The 24,408-nt window shown below is 40.9% G+C and overlaps 1 protein-coding gene across 3 annotated transcripts; it reads left to right on the top strand.

Moving 5' to 3' along the window:
• Nucleotides 1-22,599, top strand: PRPF3 (pre-mRNA processing factor 3). Of its 3 annotated transcripts, XM_032397082.1 has the most exons (17): nt 60-135; nt 1,297-1,387; nt 2,571-2,760; nt 3,902-4,032; nt 6,017-6,163; nt 9,300-9,383; nt 9,567-9,787; nt 10,462-10,768; nt 11,436-11,602; nt 12,550-12,629; nt 15,318-15,461; nt 16,143-16,242; nt 16,416-16,529; nt 17,580-17,698; nt 17,984-18,067; nt 19,083-19,144; nt 21,719-22,599. In XM_032397082.1, the coding sequence occupies exons 3-17, from the start codon at nt 2,616-2,618 to the stop codon at nt 21,863-21,865; spliced, it is 2,052 nt and encodes a 683-aa protein (XP_032252973.1). In that variant the 5' UTR covers nt 60-135; nt 1,297-1,387; nt 2,571-2,615; the 3' UTR covers nt 21,866-22,599. The 3 variants fall into 3 exon arrangements, with proteins under 3 accessions (XP_032252972.1, XP_032252973.1, XP_032252974.1); XM_032397081.1 differs by lacking the exon at nt 1,297-1,387 and having other exon boundaries at nt 1-135; XM_032397083.1 differs by lacking the exons at nt 60-135; nt 1,297-1,387; nt 2,571-2,760; nt 3,902-4,032 and adding an exon at nt 4,056-5,382.
• Nucleotides 22,600-24,408: the final 1,809 nt, after the last annotated feature.

The raw sequence follows: 24,408 nt of genomic DNA, 5'->3' as shown, positions 1-24,408 counted from the left end.
CTTCCCCGTCACATGTCGGGGGACCGCGGCGTGGCGGCGGCTGTGGCGGTAGCGACGGCAGGCCGTAGGGCGGTCGGAGGGTTTCCGGTTCCGGTGTAACGTTCGGGCTCCGTCTCAGGGGCTGAAGTTTGTGAGGTGAGTAGTGGCCCCGGGCCCTGGGAGGGTATCTTTCTGACTGAGCGGCGAGGGCCAGGGCGCACCCCAAGGGGAGGACCGAGGCGGGAACGTTCAGTGGGAAGGAAGCCGAAAGAAGTACAAGGTTCTGAGGGAGAATGGGTTGGAGTGAGATTGTGGGGAGGAAAAGGGCGGGGGCGGGAAGGGGACGGGGTGGGGAGACCAGCTCTAAGATGAGTTTGGGGAGAACAAGGTGGGGTAGGGAGCCGGTCGGAGATAGGGAGAGAGCAAACAGAAGTATGGGGGTTGCAGGGGGGAAACTCAGGTTATAGCAAAGAAGAGCACGGAGTAAGGAAATTCTTCACAAGATTGGATTCTGCTACCTGCTCATTCAGACATCCTTCTGCCTTCCTCTTCTTCCACCCCCACCCCGCCGCGCCCCAGGCAGTTACTGTTGAACATTTGATTAGTGACAAAGCTGGTTACTGTTTGAAACTTATTTTTGCCCACCGGCTGTTTAGTTTCCTAGAGGATTGGGTAGAAGTTGAATACATTTGTTAGCATGGTACTTGGGCACACATTTCATCTGATAGAGTCGTACCTCATTTGTTGCTTTGGATTTTCAAATTGTTTACACTTTCTAGCCCATGATTCAATTCTAGTGGAATATAAGATCCATTAAGGCGAGAATTGTCTTTTATGTTCATTGTTGTATGTATCCTCAGCACACAGTACACTACTTGAGACCTAGTAAGTATGCAATAAGTATTTATTGAATGATTAAAGATGATTTAGATTTGGGAATTGGCCTCATTTTGTAAAATGAGTAAACTGAGGCACAGAGGAATTACTTGCCCCAAAGCTGGCACATAGAGTTCAGTGTTCCAGATGTTCAGCGTGAACTGTTTCTTCACTCTCTTTGGTCTGAGTATGCTTTTTTTGAGTAATGCACATTTAATATGTAGAGATTTATAGTCTATACTGCTATCTCATGAGAGGTGAGTAGAGCTGCCACAGAATTATTCATATAACATGTCCCTGAGTCACAAAATCTTTCACTCCTATTTTCATGACTAATCTAGCTTCCTATGGTTATACCAAAATTAAATATACTGTTTAGCAACAGGTCTTATAGAAGATAAACCTGCCAAGAAAGTAGAAATTAATCAGACTGTCTTTTAGGAGAAAAGATGTCTTAAAACATCTTGAAAGATTGACTCCCAAAGATCCTGATTTGTAGCACTGCTGGGAGGAAGTTTGCTTGGAAATTGAGGTCAGTGCTGTTTATTGACTTTAGGCACTTACAGAGAAAATCAGAGAAATAAAATTTTCTCTATGCTCATGAGCTTTGCTATTTAAGTAGGAGAGCAGAATGTAAACATGAATAATGTTGAAGAATTACAATAACTTGCATTAAATAATACAGATTTGTTGTAGAAGGTCCTTTATGATAGTGAAGGGAGAGAGGGAAAGTACATCCAAAATGAGGGTATTCTTTTCTGAGCTGAGGGATTAATCTTATGAAGTCTACTGACAGATCCTGTAGAACATGAGAGAAAATGATCTGGGTCCAGAATTTCCACAGGGATGAATATGACTACAGAGAAATGTGACAACATTCTTAAGGATTAGGAGCTAGCTTGCTTGCTTGCTTGCTTGCTTATTTATTTATTTATTTAAAGTAGGCTCCACACTCAATGTGGGGCTTGAACTCACAACCCTGAGATTGAGAGTTGCATGCTCTACCAACTGAGCCAGCCAGGCCCCCCAGGATTAAGAGCTTTTTTTTTTTTTTCTTAGCCGGGGGAAGGCCAGTGGGAAAGGGAGAAAGAATCTCTCAGGCTCCACACCCAGCGTGGAACCGGGTGTGGAGCTCAGTCCCATAACCCCAAGATCATGACCTGAGCCAAAATCAAGAGCCAGATGCTTGACTGACTGAGCCACCCAGGCACCCTGGATTATGAGCTTTAATACAGGATGACTGACCTGGATAAGGCCACCTTTTTTTTTTTTAATTCATCCCTTAAAAGAAGGGAAACCTACAGGTCAAGGCTGTGTTGAGGAATGCCTGCCTGGAAGCAGGAGGAATAGAAAAGCTGGTCTCTGGGTGGGCTTTTCAGTCTTGTTTTCAGGTTATATGTTTGCCAGTCCTTGTTATGACAGGATCAGAAAAGAAGCTAGAACTCATTTCTCAGACTACATTATTCCCAGGGTTTCCTTGTTTATTCCACAGATTTCACTGATCCACTGATACTTACTGAGTTAGGATTACAAACAGAATGTGGTTCTATCTGCTTTGAAGTATGGGTTTTAGGGAAAGTATTTGGCTTGAAATGAAGTGCAGGCACTTGGTTGATTGAGAATAGGGGTGGAGATGGCATTCCTGATATACTAAACATTGCCTGGAATGGTCTTTTCCTACCCTCTAACAGAGCTTTTTCCTGGTTTCTTTTTAGGTGCAGTACTGAATCCCATTTGAGCTACCCTCCTTTTCCTGAAGAATGGCACTGTCTAAGAGGGAGCTGGATGAGCTGAAACCATGGATAGAGAAGACAGTGAAGAGGGTGCTGGGCTTTTCAGAGCCCACAGTGGTCACAGCAGCACTGAACTGTGTGGGGAAGGGCATGGACAAGAAGAAGGCAGCTGGTATGTCCTTTTATGAATCTTTGGACTTAACATATAGCATGATCCTAAACACTGCTTTGAATTTCCCCAAGTTCTCTGTTGGGAGTATCTGAAAAAGATCAGGCCACATTTTATTTTCTCCTGCATTATAGTAGAAATAGCCTAAGTGACTAATTTTGCTTTTTTTCTTATTTTTTACACTACTCGTGACATACTTTTTTTTTTTTAAATGTAACCTCTACACCCAACGTGGGGCTTGAACTCATGACCCCGAGATCAAGATGCCTGTTCTACCAACTGAGCCAGCCAGGCACCCCATTTATGACCTATTTTGAATCTCCGACTGACTTCCTTTAACCAATGTATTGAATTAGCTAAGTTATATTTACTTAAGAAATATGCTAAAGTAGATAGGTATATTCAGATTCAGATTGACATCTAAATATATCGAATTCTCTGAAAAAAAAAAACATGAAAAAAGTTGAGGAAGGTAGAATTTGTTTATGGTAGTCTCCTATAGCTTGCTGTTTGGGAAGAGTTAGGATAACTCTTTTTTTTTTTTTTTTTTTTTTTAAGATTTTACTTATTTATGGGGCTCCTGGGTGGCTCAGATGGTTAAGCATCTGCCTTCGGGCTCCCTGCTTGGCGGGGAGCCTGCCTCTCACTCTCCCTCTACTGTTCCCCCTGCTTGTACTCTCTCTGTCAAATAAATAAATAAAATCTTTAAAAAAAAAGATTTTACTTGAGAGTGTATGAGCAGGGCGAAGGGTAGAGGGAGAGGGAAAAGCAGGCTTCCACCTGAGCAGGGGGCCTCCTGACCCGGGACTCGATCCCAGGTGCCTGGGATCATGACCTGAGCCCAAGGCAGACGCTTGACCGACTGAGCCACCCAGGCGCCCTATTCATCATAAACTTTGATACTCAACCTAAATAGGTTGCTCTGGCTATGCTACTTCCTACTGCAAAAAATTCTAACTGTACTTTTACCTCAAAAGGTAAGGTCATTCAATGTAAAAGGATTTATGGAAATCCTACAAAGAACTTAGGACAACATTTCCCTCCCTCCTGGGGATAAAATTTCAGTGTTGGTATCTGTTATATGCCTAGTATTGGACTAAGTACTCTTATTTTTCAACCCTATCACCCCTTTTTTTCCTGTCAGACCATCTGAAACCTTTTCTTGATGATTCTACTCTCCGATTTGTGGACAAACTGTTTGAGGCTGTGGAGGAAGGCCGAAGCTCTAGACATTCCAAGTCTAGCAGTGACAGGAGCAGAAAAAGAGAGCTGAAGGTAGGTTACAGTTAACTATCTGATGAGCTTAGGAGTGTTTTGAATGGTAACAAAGTTGCTGAGCTTACGTGGCTCACACTTTGATATCCACTGTTAGAATACATAATATTCAAGAGAGGTACTTAGACATTAAAGGAGAGGAGGTGAACTTGTATTATTACCATCTTGTGGTGATGAACTACCTAAGTTCATGGGTTGAAATACTCCAAGGAAACAGTTGGTAGCTTTGTCCTTTTTCATGTACAGTTAGGAGTTTTTGGTTCTTACGTTTCCCTATGTCTCCTCCACCCTCCCCCTTGCTACTACCTATGAATTGATTGCTCTAAGATTTTATTCTTCGGATTACTTGATAACTAATAGATTGATTCAGAACGTGACTCCACTGCTGTAGACCTCATTGTTGCTCCTTTTAGAGGTTTCTCTGGAATGGACCTGTAGATGGGATACCTAACAAAAATTATTATTTACTCTATGTCCTGAGAACCTACTGTTTGCTATATAGCAAATTGCTGGTCATCAGGCCCCATGAGTACTTAAAAGGACCATCATTACTGTCTTACCTCCTTCACTTTTTATTCGGTAATTGCTGATTTGTCATGCCTTCTTTTAATATTAGCAGCTTCAAGTGGCTGATTTCTCTATCTCTTTTCTGTCTCTTCCATTAAAAAAGTCTTTTCTGTGACTCCCATCAGACCTTCCAAAGTGCATTTGATATCTTGGCTATCCTATTGCTTTTCCTGAGGCACAAAGAGTGAATAAGCAACGTCTGCTTGGTCCCAGGCCAGGCTATGGTACCAAGAGAAATAGAGAATTGTGTGCCTTTTGTGTTTAAGGCATTGTAAGGTGTTCAGAGGAATGAGAAATAGTCCTTGCCTTAAAGGAATTTGCAATTTAAGGGAGGGGAACAACAAAATACAGTCACAAATTATAAAATCTAAGTAACAGTTTCATATAAATTTTAGAGTTGACTGTAGAGTCAGACTGACATTGAATTTGTTATGTTTGAGGGGGAATACTTGATCCACAATATACACAGATCTGTGGAGTGAAGTTAGTGCTATAATAGGACATGTGGCTGTGTAAGTAAGTGCTGAGGCATGCTGTGAATGAAGTGACTACATTGGGTGGGATTAATAAAAATGGTTTCTTGAAGGAGGTATCTAGATAGCCTTGGGATATGGGTCCCATTTTGGTCCATTCAAGTCCCCACCCCACACAATATATTATGGGAGAGTCCTTTTTCTTGAACTGTAGGAGTTCCAGGAAGCGCTCGCCCCTGGCCGAGGATATGTCCTTGCAAAACACGAGCCCTCCTAGTGAAGAGGGGATGTCACCCAAAGCCTACCACCGGTGTGTACATTTGCTTTTTCCCATTGTCCCTTCCAGTTGGCCACTCTTGGTCCTGTTAAATTCACCTTGCAAATTAGTCAACATATTTGAGTTCCCATTGTTTGATGAGAACAAGTGTTATTGGGGAATACTGAAGAAGAAAGAGAAAACCCCTGTCCTGGAAGAGCTTAGACTCTAATTGGGAGAAAGTACTAACATTGAAAGACTTAACACTTGGCAAGCAGAATATCAGCAATGTAATTTTATGTAGTATGAACCCAGGTCTTAAGTGCTAAGAGGATGTGAAACAACAGTTTGATCGGAGTGGGATGAGATTATTTATGAGGAAAACATCCTGGAGGAGGTGAGTTTCAGGCAGGATTTGGAATAGGGGTGTGGAAAAGTTGAGGGAAATCATTACAAATGTAGGAAGTAGCATTTATAAAGACCTTGAGATGGGAACCTTTATAAGGACGTGGAGATGAAATTTGCTTGACTGGAGTAGGAGAATGATGAAGTTGGGTGAGATGGTCCATTTGGTGGAGGGTCTAGAGGACTCTGGGAAAAGCCACAAAATGCTGATAGGGACTAGGATGATTCTTCCCTTCTCCCATGGGCAGGGAGACAACTCTTCTTTCGTCTTGGGTTTCCTTAGGAAGTGTTTGGTGATGACTCTGAGATCTCCAAGGAATCATCAGGAGTAAAGAAGCGACGGATACCCCGTTTTGAGGAGGTGGAAGAGGAACCTGAAGTGATCCCTGGGCCTCCCTCAGAGAGTCCTGGTATGCTAACTAAGCTCCAGGTGAGTAATTAGGAACTGAAAGCAGTGACTTTATGAGTTGAAGAAGCAAGAGATGCATGGGTCCAGATTTGTTGTGACCTTAATTTGAATTAGTGGTTAGCATCGGGGAAAACTATTGAAATGAGCACCTGTTATGTGGCGAACAAGGTATATTACATACATCATTTGCCCAGTTGTGTACCTCATTGGATCATTGAGAAAATTAGTGAAATAATCAGAACTTGGCTTGATGGCAGAGGAAAATTTCCAAATATAATGCAGAGATGAGATGATATAATCCACTAAAAATAATTTCAGGTTGACTTTGTTGGGATGTTGTGGGGTTTTTGTTTTTGTTTTTTCTTTAGATGTTATTTATTTAGAGAGAGAGCGCACAAGCAAGCAGAGAAGGGCAGAGGGAGAGAGTCCCAAGCAGACTCTGTGCTGAGCACAGAGCCCAGCACAGGGCTCGATCCAAGAGCCAAAACCAAGAGTCAGATGCTTGACCATCTGAGCCACCCAGATGCCCCGACTTTGTGTTGTTGTTTTTTTTAATAGGAATTACCTGGGGGCGCCTGGATGTCTCAGTCAGTTAAGCTTATGCTTTCAGCTCAGAACATGATCCCGGGGTACTGGGATCGAGCTCCGTGTCAGGCTCTCTGTTCAGCAGGGTGTCTGCTTCTCCCTCTCCCTCTTTTCCTCCCCCAACTCATGCTCTCTCTCTCACTCACTCTTTCTCCCAAATAAATAAATAAAGTCCTTAAAAAAAATTTTTTTTGATACCATTATAAACAGTAAATATTTCTTGTACCATTTAAAATTTCTTGGAAGGGAAATAGAATATATACATATATGTGTATGGATGGGTAGATGAATTTCTTTCTTTTTTTTTTTTTTTTTAAGGTAGGGAGGGGTAGAGGGAGCAAGAGAGAGAGAATCTTAAGCAGGCTCCACGCCCAGCACATAGCCTATCCTGGGGCTCGATCTCATGACCCTGAGATCATGGCCTGAGCTGAAATCAAGAGTTGAACACTTAACCGATTGAGCCACCCAGGTGCCCCTGAATTTGCTTATTTGTACCTATATATGATATTTCTGCAAGGAAAAAAACTGATACTGGTGCTTTATAGAGAAGAGGGGTGGAAGAAATCGTAATATACCCTTTTGTACTTTTTTTGCATTTTGAACTATGTAAATATATCACCTACTCAAAAAAAATGTTTAAAAAGTAAATTCTGAAGGGGCTCCTGGTGGGCTCAGTGAGAAAAGCATGCGACTCTTGATCTTGGGGTCGTGAGTTTGAGCTCCATGTTGGGTGTAGAGATTACTTAAATAAATAAAACTTCAAAAGAAATTAAAAATAAATTTTATTTATTTTTTTTTTTAAAGATTTTATTTATTTATTTATAGGACAGAGAGAGACACAGCGAGAAAGGGAACACAAGCAGGGGAAGAGGGAGAGGGAGAAGCAGGCTTCCCACCGAGCAGGGAGCCCAACGTGGGGCTCGATCCCAGGACCCTGGGATCATGACCTGAGCCGAAGGCAAACACTTAACGACTGAGCCACCCAGGCGCCCCTAAAAATAAATCTTAAAAAATACCTTGAAGCACCTTGGGAGCAAGGTCTCTTTTGGAAAATTAAAGAAGGGTTATTTGACTGTATTCTCAAAGCTTATCATTTTCATATTCTTTAGGACAAAAGAACGGTTTTACAGAGGCTAGGAAGCAGGTCTTTGCTTTGTTGTCTCCAGTTACCCAAAGCAGGCATTCATAAAAAGTATGATAATTTGGGGCACCTGGCTGGCTCAGTCGGGAGAGCATGCACTCTTGATCTCAGGGTCCTGAGTTCGAATCCCATGTTGGGTATAGAAATTCCAAAAAATAAATAAATACACTTAAAAAAAAGTATGATAATTTGTGTGGATTCTGTTAGGAGTTTTGTTGAAATGCTCATAATAGTCTTGTAGTGTAGGTACTGTTTTTACCCTTTTTAGACACTTGGAGTTTTAGAGATTAAATGCCATGTCCAAGGTCATACAAGCATTAAGTGTCAGAGTTAAAAGTCAAGCTTGGGTTTCTCTTAACCTGATTTTTTTTTTTTTTTTTAAAGATTTACTTACTTATTTTGAGAGAGGTAGGGGAGAAGTAGTGGGAGAGGGGGAATCCCAAGCAGACTCCATGCTGAGCATGGAGCCTGTCGCAGGGCTCCATCCCACAGAGATCATGACCTGAGCCAAAAATACGAGTCGGACACTTAACCTGAGTCTTTTTTTTTTTTTTTTTTTAAAGATTTTATTTATTTATTTGACAGAGAGATAGAGAGAGAACACAGGTAGGCAAAGAAGCAGGCAGAGGGAGAGGGAGAAGCAGGCACCCCGCAGAGCAGGGAGCCCGATGCGGGACTCGATCCCAGGACCCTGGGATCATGACCTGAGCCGAAGGCAGCCGCTTAACCGACTGAGCCACCCAGGTGCCCCTTAACCTGAGTCTTAACCATCAAGTTATGTTACTACCTAACATGCTAATCCTTCAATAGGATGATGGGTTGAAAAGTTTCAGTGCTTAACTATATAGCTTATCTTTACTAAATTTTCTAGCCAATCGTACAGGCCAGAATATGATGGGTTCATTCAAAAAATTTTAGTTCTCTAGACCTGAAAGCCTTTTGCATTTAGGAACCTATATAGGAGAAATAAAAAAGATGTTGAGGTGCCTGGGTGGCTCAGTTGGTTAACAGTCTGCCTTTGGGGGGCGCCTGGGTGGCTCAGATGGTTAAGCGTCTGCCGGCTCAGGTCATGATCCCAGGGTCCTGGGATCGAGCCCCACGTCGGGCTCCCTGCTCAGCGGGGAGCCTGCTTCTCCCTCTCCCTCTGCCTCTCCCCCTGCTCATGCTCTCTGTGTCTCTGTATCTCTATGTCTCAAATGAATAAATAAAATCTTAAAAAAAAAAAAAAGAGTCTGCCTTTGGCTCAGGTCATGATCCTGGGATCCTGGGATCGAGCCCCACATCGGGGGGCCTGAGGAGGGGGCCTGCTTCTCCTCCCTCTGCTGCTCCCCCTGCTTGTGCTCTCTCTGTCTCCCTCCACCAAATGAATAAAATCTTTTAAAAAAAGAGAGATGTTAACAGTTTTTTTAACTTCTCTCCCATCGAGAACAGATCAAACAGATGATGGAGGCAGCTACACGGCAAATCGAGGAGAGGAAAAAACAGCTGAGCTTCATTAGCCCCCCTACACCTCAGGTATTATGAAAAGAAGACTCTTTAGCAAAGAATTTCTTGCCGTCCACTCATTTGAGAGTCTGGAAGGTGACTGCATGTTCCACCCCACAATCTACCAGTGTGTGTGTGTGTCTGTGTATTTGTGTGTGACCTGTCTGCCTGTCTAATTCTTCTGATTCTGACTTCTTTTTCTCTGGCTCACAGCCAAAGACTCCTTCTTCCTCCCAACCAGAGCGACTTCCAATTGGCAACACTATTCAGCCCTCCCAGGCTGCCACTTTCATGAATGATGCCATTGAGAAGGCAAGGAAAGCAGCTGAACTACAAGCCCGCATCCAAGCCCAGCTGGCACTGAAGCCAGGGCTCATTGGCAATGCCAACATGGTGGGCCTGGCCAATCTCCATGCCATGGGCATTGCTCCCCCGTGAGTATCTATTTCATGGAACCTCTTGTTACTTCTGAACCTGGAGAAGCAATAATGAAAGTTAAAAAGAACAAACAAAAACCTGGAGCATTACTGATTCTCTTCTTCCAAAGAACCTACATCATTTCTTAGTTTTATATTTCTTACGTATGCTGAATAAATACCAGTTGAATTCTTTTAGCTTCCTTGTTGCAGAATTTATCTTCTTTTTACAATTGGTAGAACTGAGGTTAAGATTATTCATATATTGTTGGAGCTAGGAATAGAACCTGGTCTTCTGGTTCCTAACCCAGAGCCAAATCCATTAAATCACAGTGAGTGATACCAGATCTGAGCATTCTCTACACTGGGTAAAGATGATAGACTTTATTTTTAACACATACAATTGGTTTGGCATATTATGTCTGACTCAGAAATTCAGGAGTGAAATAGGATTGCGAATTCTTATCAATATAATATATATATAAATTCATTTCATCTGATTGTATTCTATACTCAAATATTTAGTTTGATGTTTTGAATCAAGGTGTTACTATTCACTGATGGGCTTATGTTCCCTAGAATTGTGTAACCTATTATCTTTGTTGGGTTTGATTTATTTTATTTTATTTTGGTTTTGTTTGCTTTATTTATTGTCCCATGTGATATTTTTTTCTTTGTGGGCTATTTCTCAGGAAGGTGGAGTTAAAAGATCAAACTAAACCTACACCACTGATTCTCGATGAGCAAGGTCGCACTGTAGATGCAACAGGCAAGGAGATTGAGCTGACACACCGCATGCCTACTCTGAAGGCCAATATTCGTGCTGTGAAAAGGGAACAATTCAAACAACAGCTAAAAGAAAAGCCATCAGAAGACATGGAGTCTAATACCTTTTTTGACCCCCGAGTCTCAATTGCCCCTTCCCAGCGCCAGAGACGCACTTTTAAATTCCATGACAAGGGCAAATTTGAGAAGATTGCCCAGCGATTACGGACAAAGGTACCTGGTTTAGAATATAACCTAGAACTTCGAAGAAGTTAGGAAGGGGACAAAGGAAATTTAATACAGTCCTAAAATACTATCAACCCAGTTCTCTAAGTTTTAGGCAATTAGAAACACAAGTAATAAAGCAATGACTAATTTTTAAAATACTTCATTTATTCCTGGAATACTTGATTTTTAGCTGATTTGTCTTCTTGATTACATTCTGCTTACGTGGAAATAAAACTGAGTTTGAAAACTCATATACAAAGAGTGGAAGGAAACAATTCAGAACACTATGAGTAACTGAGGAAAGCTAGCCTGGTATTAACATTTACTGCAGATAAATTAACTCCACACGTGGAGAGTTAAGAATTGACTGTATATTCAGTGAGTTTTGCTCTTGTTTTCATCCTCTAAGAATGGTGTTTTCATAAAATTCCATTTCCGTATATTTGCTGTAGGCACACACTGGAGTGAAGGGTGGTGATGAGAGTAGTTGTATGTAAATCAACTAAGGATAAAATAAAGTTGAAGGTTCTTCTGAGCTTTCAGAAATTATGAATTCTTTGCATTAGGCATAAAGAGTTCCAACAAGAGAGTGCTTTAAAATTTGGGGTTCTATCATGTCCCTGTTTTCTGTGGTTCCACTTTATCTTCATGTCTTGGTTTATTTTCTCTTCAGGCTCAACTGGAGAAGCTGCAGGCAGAAATCTCACAGGCAGCTCGAAAAACAGGCATCCATACTTCAACTAGGCTGGCCCTCATTGCTCCTAAAAAAGAGCTAAAGGAAGGAGATATCCCTGAAATTGAGTGGTGGGACTCTTACATCATCCCCAATGGCTTTGACCTGTGAGTTTGTTAGTTAATACCTTTTAATAAGGCTAGAGTTTTATTGGGAGAGTACTCATGCATTAAGTAAAATTTTTAAATCCTGGGGAAATAGGTAACCATACACAGACCATGTATTTGTGAAGAATATGTTGTATAGGTTTTTTTTTTAGTTTTTGGGGTTAACGTAGGAAGGAACAGGCACAAATAATCTAAAAGAGAAAGGATGTAAATTTTATATTTGCTTTGGTTATACATAATTATTTGTTTTCTTAATTACATTTTTCTGCTACTTACAGTAGGTTCTTATATTTCTTAAAGATCCAGTCTTAGAGGGGTGCCTGGGTGGCTCAGTCATTAAGGGTCCTGGGATCAAGCCCTGAATCGGGCTCCCTGCTTGGCAGGCAACATGCTTCTCCCTCTCCCTCTCCCACTCCCCCTGCTTGTGTTTCTGCTCTCACTGTCTCTCTCTCTGTCAAATAAATAAATAAAATCTTTAAAAAAAAAAAATCCAGTCCTAGAATAGAGGAAGGATTCTTAATTGATGGGGGAGAGAATGGTAAATAAAACATTTAAGAAACATTTGGAGAGCTTTAATTTTATCTGCTCTTAATTCTGAGATTAAGAGCTTTACGAGACTTTGTCTCAGCGTTTCCCCTTACCCTTCCTCTGTCAACCACTGTCCCAGGGAGCTATTGTTATTAGTGAGAGAATGTGACATCCATCAGGGATGTTAGGGTAGGGAAAAGGTTGAGAATGACTGGTGTAGAGAGTATGTCCAACCTTAGGGGAAGCCAGTTTTCTCATCTTGAAAATTATGTGTAATATATTTACATGTTGTAGATAAATACTAAAAAGTGCTAGAACACATCATGGAGAGTGCATTTTTTCATTGTGTTTCTGAGACTCCCTCTCTCGGAATTGTCTCTACCCACATATCCTGTTTTCCCTTCTTCCTCCAATTTTAGTACAGAGGAAAATCCCAAGAGAGAAGATTATTTTGGAATCACAAATCTTGTTGAACATCCAGCCCAACTCAACCCTCCAGGTAAAGTATAAATTACTCAGTTAAGGGTCTAGAGAAGTATTATCCAATAGAACGTCATGTGATATGAACATGTTCTCCCACCTGTGCTGACCATACAGTACCTACTATCCACTTGTGACTATTGAGCACTTGAAAACTGAGTTGCACTAATACAACTGAAAGACTAAATTTTAAACTATATTCAATTTTAATTAATTTCAATTTAAATAATGTATGTGTGGGGCACCTGGGTGACTCGGTTAACATCTGCCTCTTGATTTCAGCTCAGGTCATGATCTCAGGGTTGTGGGATCGAGCCCTGTGTCAGGCTCTGTGCTGGGTGTGGAGCCTGCTGCTTAAGATTCTCTCTCCCTCTGCTACTCCTCCTCGTATGCATGCACACACTCTCTCTTTATAAATAAATAAATCTTTAAAAATAGACAGATAGAGGGGCGCCTGGGTGGCTCAGTCATTAAGCGTCTGCCTTCGGCTCAGGTCATGATCCCAGCGTCCTGGGATCGAGCCCTGCATCGGGCTCTCTGCTCGGTGGGAAGCCTGCTTCTCCCTCTCCCACTCCCCCTGCTTGTGTTCCCTCTCTCGCTGTGTCACTCTCTGTCAAATAAATAAAATCTTTAAAAAAAATCAGATAGATAGGTAGATAGATAGATAGTGTATGTATGTGGCTATTGGCTACAGTATTGGACAGTGCAGCTCTAGAGCATTGAGGCCTACTCCAGAGATGGTTTCACTGATGTATGTAACAAGTTAGGTTTTAAAAATCATTCTCGGGATGCCTCAGTGGCTCAGTCGGTTAAGCGTCTGACTCTTGATCTCAGCTCAGGTCCTGATCTCAGAGTTGTGAGGTTAAGCCCCACGTTGGGCTTCACGCTGGGCATGGAACCTACTTAAAAAAAATTAAAAAAATAAATAAAAAGCATTCTTATCTTTGACTCCCAACTCCATCTTGTACACCATTACTAAATACCTGTCCTTCTTCAGTCTTCTTTGTCTTTTGTAGCAAAAGCCTGTTGGCTCACTCAGAAGAGATAGGTTTTAGTTGTGGCTGTGTTTTTAACTAGCTGAATCCCTTGGGTAAATAACTTAGAACACAGAACTTTCTCACATGTAGAGATAATATTAACTGTTACGTCTTCTTCAAGAGTTATGCAGAGCGGGCGCCTGGGTGGCTCAGTTGGTTAAGCGACTGCCTTCGGCTCAGGTCATGATCCTGGAGTCCCGGGATCGAGTCCCGCATCGGGCTCCCTGCTCGGCAGGGAGTCTGCTTCTCCTTCTGACCCTCCTCCCTCTCATGCTCTCTGTCTCTCATTCTCTCTCTCAAATAAATAAATAAAATCTTTAAAAAAAAAAAAAAAAAAAGAGTTATGCAGATCATAAAAGATTTTAACACTTTCATCAGATTTGGGATGAACAGAGGAGATAATACCTCAATTAGTAAATTTGGAAAAATAGATTGAGACTTTGACGTAATACAGTGTATGATAATCATTGAATATTACTTAATCAGAGTCTACTTAGATGTCATCAGTGTGGATCATTAGAACATAAGGGATTTTGTTTGTTTTAAAAAGTTGAGAGGCACCTGGGTGGCTCAGTTGAGCATCTGACTCTTGGCTTCGCCTCAGGTCATGATCTCAGGGTCGTCAGATCGAGGAGCACCACGTCAGGCTCCACACTCAGTGGGGAGTCTGCATGAGATTCCCCTTCCCTCTCCCCACCCCTCACTTGCGTGTGTGCACACTTTCTATAAAATAAATAAATCAATCTTCCAAAACTAATGAGAAGTTGAGGGGGTGCCTGGCTGGCTCATGTCAGAAGAGCTTGTGACTCTTGATCTCAGGGTCATGAGTTTGAGCCCTACTTTGGATGTGGACATTGCTTAAATAAATAACCTTTAAAAATAATAATAAGTAAAATTAAATAAAAAGTTGAGTACCTGCTTTGGGAGTCTAGAGGATTTTCCCCAATCCCTATAACTCTAAAATTATAAATTTCATCATCTTAGCCCCACCTACCCCAAATCCTCATACACTGCAACTAGAGCAGCTCTCATTTTGTTTTCTGTATTTGCCACTTTTCAGTTGATTAAAGGGTTCAACTGCTTCAAGAAAAAACAAGTTAGAACACTCTCATGAAAGATAAGAATGCTTTTTAAAAATGTAACATACTACCATTATCACAACCTAAAAATAATAACAGGGCTCCTGGGTGGCTCAGTCGGTTAAGCATCTGGCTTTGGCTCGGGTCATGATCCACACCCCACATTAAAAGAAACTTTAATTATTATTATTTTTTTTTTTTAAGATTTTATTTATTTGAGAGAGAAAGAGCGAGCGAGAGAGCGTACAAGCAGGGGCAGAGGGAGAGGGAGAAGCAGGCTCCCCACTGAGCAGGGAGTCCCATGTGAGACACCTGGGTGGCTCAGTCGGTTAAACGTCTGCCTTGGCTCAGGTCATGATCCCGGGGTCCTGGGATCGAGTCCCACATTGGGCTCCTTGCTGAGCGGGGAGTCTGCTTTTCCCTCTGCCTGTCGCTTCCCCCTGGTTGTGCGCTCTCTCTCTCTCTCTCACAAATAAATAAAACCTTTAAAAAAAATAAAAATAAATAAAATTTCTTTTAATGTGATTGATATTCACCTACATTCCTCTAATAGGCTTATTGCTTTTGTACTTTCATTTCTCTACCTGGCAGTTGACAATGACACACCAGTTACTCTGGGGGTATATCTTACCAAGAAGGAACAGAAGAAACTTCGAAGGCAAACAAGGAGGGAAGCACAGAAGGAACTACAAGAGAAAGTCAGGCTCGGCCTGATGCCTCCTCCAGAACCCAAAGGTACATATCTTAGAGGCAGGGAAGAAAGGGTGGTATGTTTGTTTATCTCTGTAATTCTAGAGGAACTTTCACCTCTCCCTATATTTGTGTGCTTTCCGTTTCTCTGAATCATTCATTGATTCTTTTCTTCCTTTCCTAAATTTCTACAATCTTATTAAGACAGGTCAACATATTCACTGTAGAGGTCATTTAAGGCTTATTTTTAAGTATAAAAATATATAATACTGTGATCTTCCTGGAAAAATAATGGTCTTGAAATTCATGAAGATAGTAGCTGCAGTGTGTGCATGAAGTTGTTTTGTACATAATTATTAATATTTGAAAAATGAAAATACTGTTAAAAGAAACCTTCACTCCTGTAGTTCCCATTATCGTTCAGTAATATTTTGAGTGAGCACTGTTATATGTAGGACCTTTAACTAAATGCTGTGATCAGAGTGAAAAATACCAAAGAAATTAAGTTCCTTATCTTTCATAAATTTTCAAGCAGTGTAAGTAAATGTATACCAACTATTTAGATTGTGTGTCCTTCCACAAATGCTGGGCTTTTCAAGATAGAGGTTTCTGGAGGAAATGAGCTTTGAGCAGAGATTTGAAATAGGTAAACAGTATGAATTGAGAAGAGGTGACAGGTTATCCCAGCTGAAGAATTATTGTTTTCTATCCTCTCTCCACGTGCAGTGAGAATTTCAAATTTGATGCGAGTATTAGGAACAGAAGCTGTTCAAGACCCCACGAAGGTAGAAGCCCATGTCAGAGCTCAGATGGCAAAAAGACAGAAGTAAGTGCCATGGGATTGGGTGGAAACCCAGGGCAAGTACCTTTCCCAGACTCTTCTGGGGGGATCCATATTTGGAGGGAGGGGAGAGTCCTCTGTTGCTCTCTCTTTCCCTCAGCTTTGCCTCTGATCTTCAATGCCTTTCTCACTTGTGGATGTCCTTCCTGTCACGACAGAGCGCATGAAGAGGCCAACGCTGCCCGAAAACTTACAGCAGAACAGAGAAAGGTCAAGAAAATTAAAAAGCTTAAAGAAGACATTTCACAGGGGGTACACATATCTGTATATAGGTAGGTGTCCAATCTGGGCCAGCCTTTGCCTTAGAAATACCAAAAATTTTCCAAGTGCTTGAGGCAGAATCACTGTGGTCTAAAGCACACCTAACATCAGTCCCTACTCTCTTCTGTGACCCCAGCATGAATCAGGAGCTAATAAATCTCTTATAATGAGGGAGGTTTAAAGACTTACTCTTCTATCTCTGAGGCTTTTCAGTGAACCAGTACTAGTTCTGAAGAATGAATGAATGAATGAATAAACCTGTTGAGACCAATCTGTGAACTAAGGATCATCCTTTGTGAAATATAAAATAACCTATTTCTCCAGGAAGCATTCCTTTATTCAGAAACTATATTCTTATCCTCACTTTTGCAGTAATCCTTTTATTTCCACTCCAAAGTACATTTTATACATTGTAAATATTCTCTACCTTCCTGTTGATTTAATATTTTCATTTTATTTTATGTTGAGTGCATGTGTACCTTCCATTTTTTAAAATGTGCTCCTTTTCAATAACTAGCTCTTTATTATGAAAGTGATAAATTATTATAAAAGTAGTGAAAGCTTATTAAATTTTTTTTTTAATCTAATACAACAGAAGGCCCTTACTGAAAAAGTCCCTTCTTACTCTGATCCCTTAACACCGTAGGTAATTGTGACTAACAGTTTTTTGTGTACCCTTATGGAAATTTTCCATGCATAGCATTCTGACTACTTTACATTATAAGCATCTAGGAGACAAAGAATTTGTTGATCTTTATACTCAAGAACAATTAGCTTACACATATTTTTGGATGATGGTAAATACCTCACCTTTCTTAGAGTAAATTTTCATTACCTGCTATTTGTTGTAGGGTGTACAATACTAGTCTTTGGAGTATAAGGCAGTGGAATTACTTCGAGACTCATTGATTCTACCTTTCAAGCATTAGCGTATTTGCTTACTTCAAAGGCCTTTGTTTTTAGAGAGAAAACCATTTTGGATCCATCTGTTTATTTGCCATTCCATTCAGGCAGCTACTGATGCTAAAATAAAAGCCATAACTAAACTTTCCCTTCTCCAGAGTTCGAAATTTGAGCAACCCAGCCAAGAAGTTCAAGATTGAGGCCAATGCTGGGCAACTGTACCTGACAGGGGTGGTGGTACTGCACAAGGATGTCAACGTGGTAGTAGTGGAAGGGGGTGAGTCTGAAAAAACTGAGGGAGACCATCCCCACGCAACCCTAGGCCTTGAAGTGATTAGAATGGAGGGGAGAAAGGAGGAAAAGACAAGACTTTTAGAGCCATACCTGGGTTTAATATCCTGGGCCTCTGTTTCTGTGTTTATCAGAGTAGAAGGACCTAAGATATGGTTCCTGGGATTGCTTCAACTACCACATTAAGGTCTGAGTAACGAATGAGCTCAGAGGTTCTTTCTACTTCATCATCTTCCACAATTCTGGCAAAATTCTCCTTCTCTGTTTCCAGGCCCCAAGGCCCAGAAGAAATTTAAGCGTCTTATGCTGCATCGGATAAAGTGGGATGAACAGACATCTAACACAAAGGGAGATGGTGAATGGGGGTTAGAGGGAGTTTAGTGGGAGGTGGGGATGGTACTCTGTCCATTCATCTATTCCCTCCCAGTGACGCTTGCTCACACTAGATAATGTTTAGGAATTTTATTTTATTTTTATTTTTTTTAAGATTTTATTTATTTGAGAGAGAGAATGAGATAGAGAGCATGAGAGGGGGGAGGGTCAGAGGGAGAAGCAGACTCCCCGCTGAGCAGGGAGCCCGATGCGACACTCGATCCCGGGACTCCAGGATCATGACCTGAGCTGAAGGCAGTCGCTTAACCAACTGAGCCACCCAGGTGCCCAATGTTTAGGAATTTTAGAAAGACCCATTTGGACTATGAACATGGTAGACATTCATACAGTATTTATTATGTGATGATATGTGTGAATGTTAGTTTTTCTTTTGCCTGACCTTTAAGGTCAGGTTTCCCTGACTTAAGTTTTCCCTGTCTGCCTGGTCACTGGTGTGGGAGTGTATTGAGTTTGTGAAAATTCAGCTATAAATACTTTTTTTTTTAAAGATTTTATTTATTTATTTGACAGAAACAGAGCATAAGCAAGGGGAGCAGCAGGCAGAGGGAGAGACAGCAGCAGGCTCCCCGCTGAGTAGGGAGCCCGATGTGGGGCTTGGTCCCAGGACCCTGGGAACATGACCTGAGCTGAAGGCAGACGTTTAACCGACTGAGCCACCCAGGCGCCCCTTAGGACAAGTTTTTATTGTTGATTGCTTGTCTTTTATTTATCTCCTTATTCCCAGTACCTGGGGCAGCTCCTGATATATGTAGGTGCTCAGTAAATGTTGAATTAATTAATATCTCTCCCTGTTCGGAGCTTTCAGTCTAATTTGGGGGAAATAAAAATAAGAGAAGACATTTGACCCTGATACACGGCAGAGGGGGGACAATATTTACAAGAATTGAGATAGACTTTTGAAAACTCTTTGTTTAGAACCTAAATCTTGGTCTCTAGTCTAAGACTAGAGCAAGATTTAGCTATATTGTCTTTTCCAGATGATGAGGAATCTGATGAGGAAGCTGTGAAGAAAACCAACAAATGTGTACTAGTCTGGGAGGTAGGTAATCTTCTGTTAAACATTGAAGCAGAACTTTAGCTAATTCCTGGTTGTTTATACCATTCTACTGGAGCAGTGGAATGGTAAAACTAAGCAATGGCTGATTCCTTAAGTAATTCATTTTTCTTTTTGGAATTCATTGGTAAACATTTGGCCGCAGATTCTTCCTGATTATATTTTAGTTAAATTGATGAGTATATGGTATATGCCATCTGGGGGAGAGTATGGAAAACTGGTGGCAAGAATACAAATTCTCAACCAAGTCGTTTATTTCACAGTCATGGATATGAGATTTGGAAAAAGGGAAATGAATCATTGTGGGATTTTTTTGGTCTGGATATAATGAAAGAAGTACTACACTTAATATAAAGTTGGGAGTCTGGGCAGTACCACTCATTAGCTGTTCAACTGGTCAAGACACTTAACATCAATTACTGTTGGTTTATCTACAAAATGTGGATATTATTTTCCCTTTCTATTAATTCTTTTCTGAGCAGAATTAGATTACTATGTAATAGTGCTCTGTAAAATGGAGCTTGTTTGTGGTTATACAGTTCCCTCATCCCTGAAATCTTAGCGAACCAGTATTCGTTCTGAAGAATGAATTAATGAATATGCTTATTCAGGCCAAGGTGTGAATTAAGGATTGTTCATTGTTTGTGAAGCATAAAATACCATCCTATTTTTCCAGGAAGCATTAAAAGTTTCTTTCTTAAATAATTATATCCTTATCCTGATGTGTTGCAGTAATCCTTTTATTCCCACTCCAAAATACATTTTTTACATTGTAAATATTTTCTACCTTTGTATTGATTGAATGTTTTCATTTTATTCTTTTATGTTGAATACATATATCTTCTATTTTTTAAATGTACTTATGTTTAGTAACGTTCTTTATTACAATATTATTTCAAAAGTGGTAAATGCTTATTAAAATAAATTCTAGTAACACAGAAGAACACTTACTGAAATGGTCCCCTTCTAATTCTCTGATTCTTTAAGACCACTCTTCATAGGCAGTTAATGTTCTTCATGTATCCTTTTTTCTTATCCCAGACTCCTCCAATTTATGCATACAAATTAGATCATAATAACCATTATACACTACCTGCATATTTAAGATCCTAACCCCTTCATCTCTTCCAATTTCTCTTCCGTTTATCTCTGAGAGTCCACAGGAATTGTATTTCAGGTTCAGAAACAAGCCAGGTTCTACTCTAGCTTCTTATTGGAATTTGATCCCTGAGAATCTCTTGAGATAGCACTTTATGACTGTCATTGCTGCTGGTGCCTTTGGCAGGATTGTGGTTACACCCAGTACTGTATGTTTTTCTATTGTAGTTCTCTTCGGGTACCCCCCTCACTGCTCCCACTCCCCTCTTTTCCTCACCTTCATACTGTTCTTGGTCAGTGGGCCCCAAAGCCTCCTGCTTGTATACAGGGTCTCACTGAGGGGGAAAGGCTCTCTCCTTTAAGGCCTAAATCTAGTCCTAGAGGCCTGGTGGGTAAGTGGTTCATCCCATCTCACGCTCCATAGTCCTTCCAGACTTGCTCTTTCATCCAGGTATCAGAACACAGAATTCCTCATCCTCCATTCAGTCAAAAAAACTGAAACCTTTATGCCTCTAAATTCATGAAGACTCACACAAATACCCAAGAGGGTGGAGGTTAGAATAGCTTTTACCATAAAACCATGCTCAGCTAGGCACATTGCTACACAAATGTTACTAGGTTTTAAAGATTCATTTATTAAAGGGGCACCTGGGTGGTTCAGATGGTTAAGTGTCTGCCTTTGGCTCAGGTCATGATCATGGTCCTGGGATCAAGCCTCGCGTGGGGCTCCCTGCTCAGCAGAGTCTGCTTCTCTCTCTCTCCCTCTGCCCCTCCACCCCACTTGTGCACACACAACGGCCCTGCCTCTCTCTCTCAAATAAATAAAATCTTTAAAAATAAATATTTATTTACTTATTTATTTGAGAGAGAGAGAATGTGTGTGCATATGCACATGGGGAGGGGGAGAGGGAGAGAATCTCAAGCAGACTTCCTGCTGAGTGCCAGAGCCTGACTTGATCTCACAACCCTGAGATCATGACCTGAGCCGAAATCAAGAGTCGGATACTTAATTGATGGAGCCACCCAGGCGCCCCGAAAATGTTATTAGGTTTTAGAAAAGAATGTTCTGATTTAAATTAGAAATTGCAGTGTTTTGGGGCACCTGGCTGGCTCAGTTGGTGGAGCCTACAACTCTTGATCTTGGGGTTGTAGGTTGGAGCCCCACACTGGGTGTAGAGATTATTTTAAAAAATAAAATCTTTGGGCGCCTGGGTGGCTCAGTTGGTTAAGCGACTGCCTTCAGCTCAGGTCATGATCCTGGAGTCCCTGGATCGAGTCCCGCATCGGGCTCCCTGCTCGGCAGGGAGTCTGCTTTGCCCTCTGACCCTATCCCCTCTCATGTGTTCTCTCTCATTCTCTCTCTCTCAAATAAATAAATAAAATCTTTAAAAAAAATAAAATAAAATAAAATCTTTAAAAAAAATTGCAGTGTTCTTATTACAGATTTTGTCTCTTTCCCAGGGTACAGCCAAAGACCGGAGCTTTGGGGAGATGAAGTTCAAACAGTGCCCTACAGAGAACATGGCTCGAGAGCACTTCAAAAAGCATGGGGCTGAACACTACTGGGACCTTGCGCTGAGTGAATCTGTGTTGGAGTCCACCGACTGAAACTACTGCAAGCCCTTGCCTCTCCCCTCCTGCCCTTGTCTCTTCAGTCCGCTCATTCTACTTCCCAACCCAGTCCCACATGTGTGTGTGATCTCAGAACTGTGCCAAGCTGACATTGGGACAAAGGGAAAACACCTTAGTCCTTTCCCCAGTCAGCCTGGCGCTGCCCTTTATTCCCCTTATGTGCATATGATTAAAGAGTTATTTTTAAAGTTGGTATGATATTTTTCACACACTTACAGGTATTGGAGTTTGGGTCTTCAGGTGATCTTTTCTCCCAACTTCTAGCAATTGCTGTGGAAAAAGAAAATTTTGTCATTGATACCTGTGTATATATAAATGGATGGATGGATGGATGAATGGATGGATATGTATTTTTGATGTCTGTTGGAAATTTCTCATCTTGGAGCAAGAGTGATAAATACTGTTTTCCTGGAGCAGAGTAAAGCAGGAGGTGTTAAGTGGGTAAAAGAGGGTGGAACAAATGAGTGTCCATCTGTTAACCTTCAATAGAGTCACAGGGCAGATTACCTCTGGTCTTGACTGTAGTCTTAACAGGAAGTCATTGCTTCAAACAGGTGCATATATGAGAATGTGTGTTGTGGGTGAAGTGGGCACAGGGAGAGTCCAAGGAGGATGTTATGGGTCAGTTTGTAAAATGGAATAGGATTCAGGAATTTAGCCTATTTCCTCTCTTTACTAATTAAAAAAAAAAAAAAAACCTTTTTCTAAAAGACAATGCGTAGTTTCTTTTTTCTTTTCCAATGAATCTGACTAGATGTGGTTCTGTTTAAGAATGTAATGTTTCTGGTTTGATTTTAGGAGTATTTAGGTCAGCATAAGTATCCATTGAAGTCCAAAATTCTTACCATATCTACACTTCCATTTCATGTTGCCTGTTGAGGACATACTGGGAATGGATCGAACACAGGAGCCATTAGAGCTCCCATAACTTCCTCTAGTTGGAGTTTACCGGGAAGTGGTGTTGGAAAATGGATACTTGATCGGAAGTTAAAACATTCTTTATTATAAAATTAGCCCTTTTTAAAAAGTTTTATGTGTTTCAGGTCCTAGTTAGAGTTCCAATTTTAAAACAGTATGAGAGAGCTTTAGGATAAAAGAGGTGGAAGGAGACAGGGACTGCTAAAGGCCTTAAGGAAAAACTAGTATGATCTCTTTTTAGAGATAAGTAAACTATAACCCAGACAGGTGAGGTTAACTAATTATTCCTGGAGCAGGATGAAATCTGAAAAGCTCACCAGGCCTCAGCAATGCACTGGGTACTTGCTAGTAATCATCTCTGTATCTGTGAGATGGGAGCCAGAGAATTAAACTTGTTTTTGATATTTCTTGATTTAAGCAAATCCAGGGGAAAAATTCATTGTCCTAGAAATAAGTGCTTTTGCTCATATTAAAGGATTTATCACAATAACGTGTGTAAATAATTTATATACAACTTCAAAAGAGTATTGTTTGCATAAGGCCTAAAAAGGAGTATTTATACTATAATACACGATTGTTCATTGTAAAGTATAGTGAGACTTAACCGGGCCTTGAGCAAGTCTTTAATCTCCCTGTGCCTCACGGTGTTTTTTGTTGTCTTTAAATTTTCATGACCCCATACTGTATTGAGCATTGTGTTCCATAAGCATTTCCTCCTTTATCAGAACAAATTTGAGAACTAGATTTTAGAGATGAAGAATTTGAGGCTTAGAGTAAGTAATTTGCCCCAAGGTTATAGCTAGTAAGTAATGGAGCTTAGTTTCTTTCTCTTTTTTTTTTTTTTTTTTTAAGATTCCATTTATCCATCTGACAGAGACAGCGAGAGAGGGAACACAAGCAGGGGGAGTGGGAGAGGGAGAAGCAGGCCTCCCGTGGAGCAGGGAGCCCAATGCGGGCCTCGATCCCAGGACCCCGGGATCATGACCTGAGCCGAAGGCAGACACCCAACAACTGAGCCACCCAGGCGCCCCTGGAGCTTAGTTTCAATCCAGGTTTGTTTGACTAGAGCCCAAACTCTTAACCCCTACATATGCTGCTTCAGTTGTGAAATAAGGTGGTAGGGACAGCTGTGTTCTTTCAAATGAATGTTATTCCCAGAATAGTTCCTATCTTGGGTTGCTGTTCTCACTTAAAATGCATTGTGAACTTTAGCAATTCCTTTCATAATGTTTGAAAATATGTATATTATGTCAGATATGTTAATATCAGTTATTTGTCCTGAAGAGTTCTGGTAAGAATTTTAAAAGTCATTTGGAATTTATGATAGAGAATTAAGTGAGATACCAAAGTAGAAAATAGCTTTCTTGGTTTAAAAGTGAATATAAAGTAACTGGACTATTTTCTCCTCCCTGTATGTAGCTTACCTTGATGAATTTCCAGAATTATCTTGAAAATGTCAATATCTTTGGAATATAGGTACCCAAGAATTATTTTTGGATAAGACAATTCAGTGACAACACTGGAGCATTTTACAGTTTTCAAGGTTCTTTCACGTGTTATTCAGTGCAATATTCCCGGAGGTAAGACAATACAAATAATTT

Source organism: Phoca vitulina, unplaced genomic scaffold, assembly GCF_004348235.1.
Source record: "Phoca vitulina isolate PV1807 unplaced genomic scaffold, GSC_HSeal_1.0 scaffold96, whole genome shotgun sequence".
In the NCBI taxonomy this organism is placed as follows: domain Eukaryota; kingdom Metazoa; phylum Chordata; class Mammalia; order Carnivora; family Phocidae; genus Phoca; species Phoca vitulina.
This window is presented reverse-complemented; position numbering and strand designations above follow the sequence as displayed.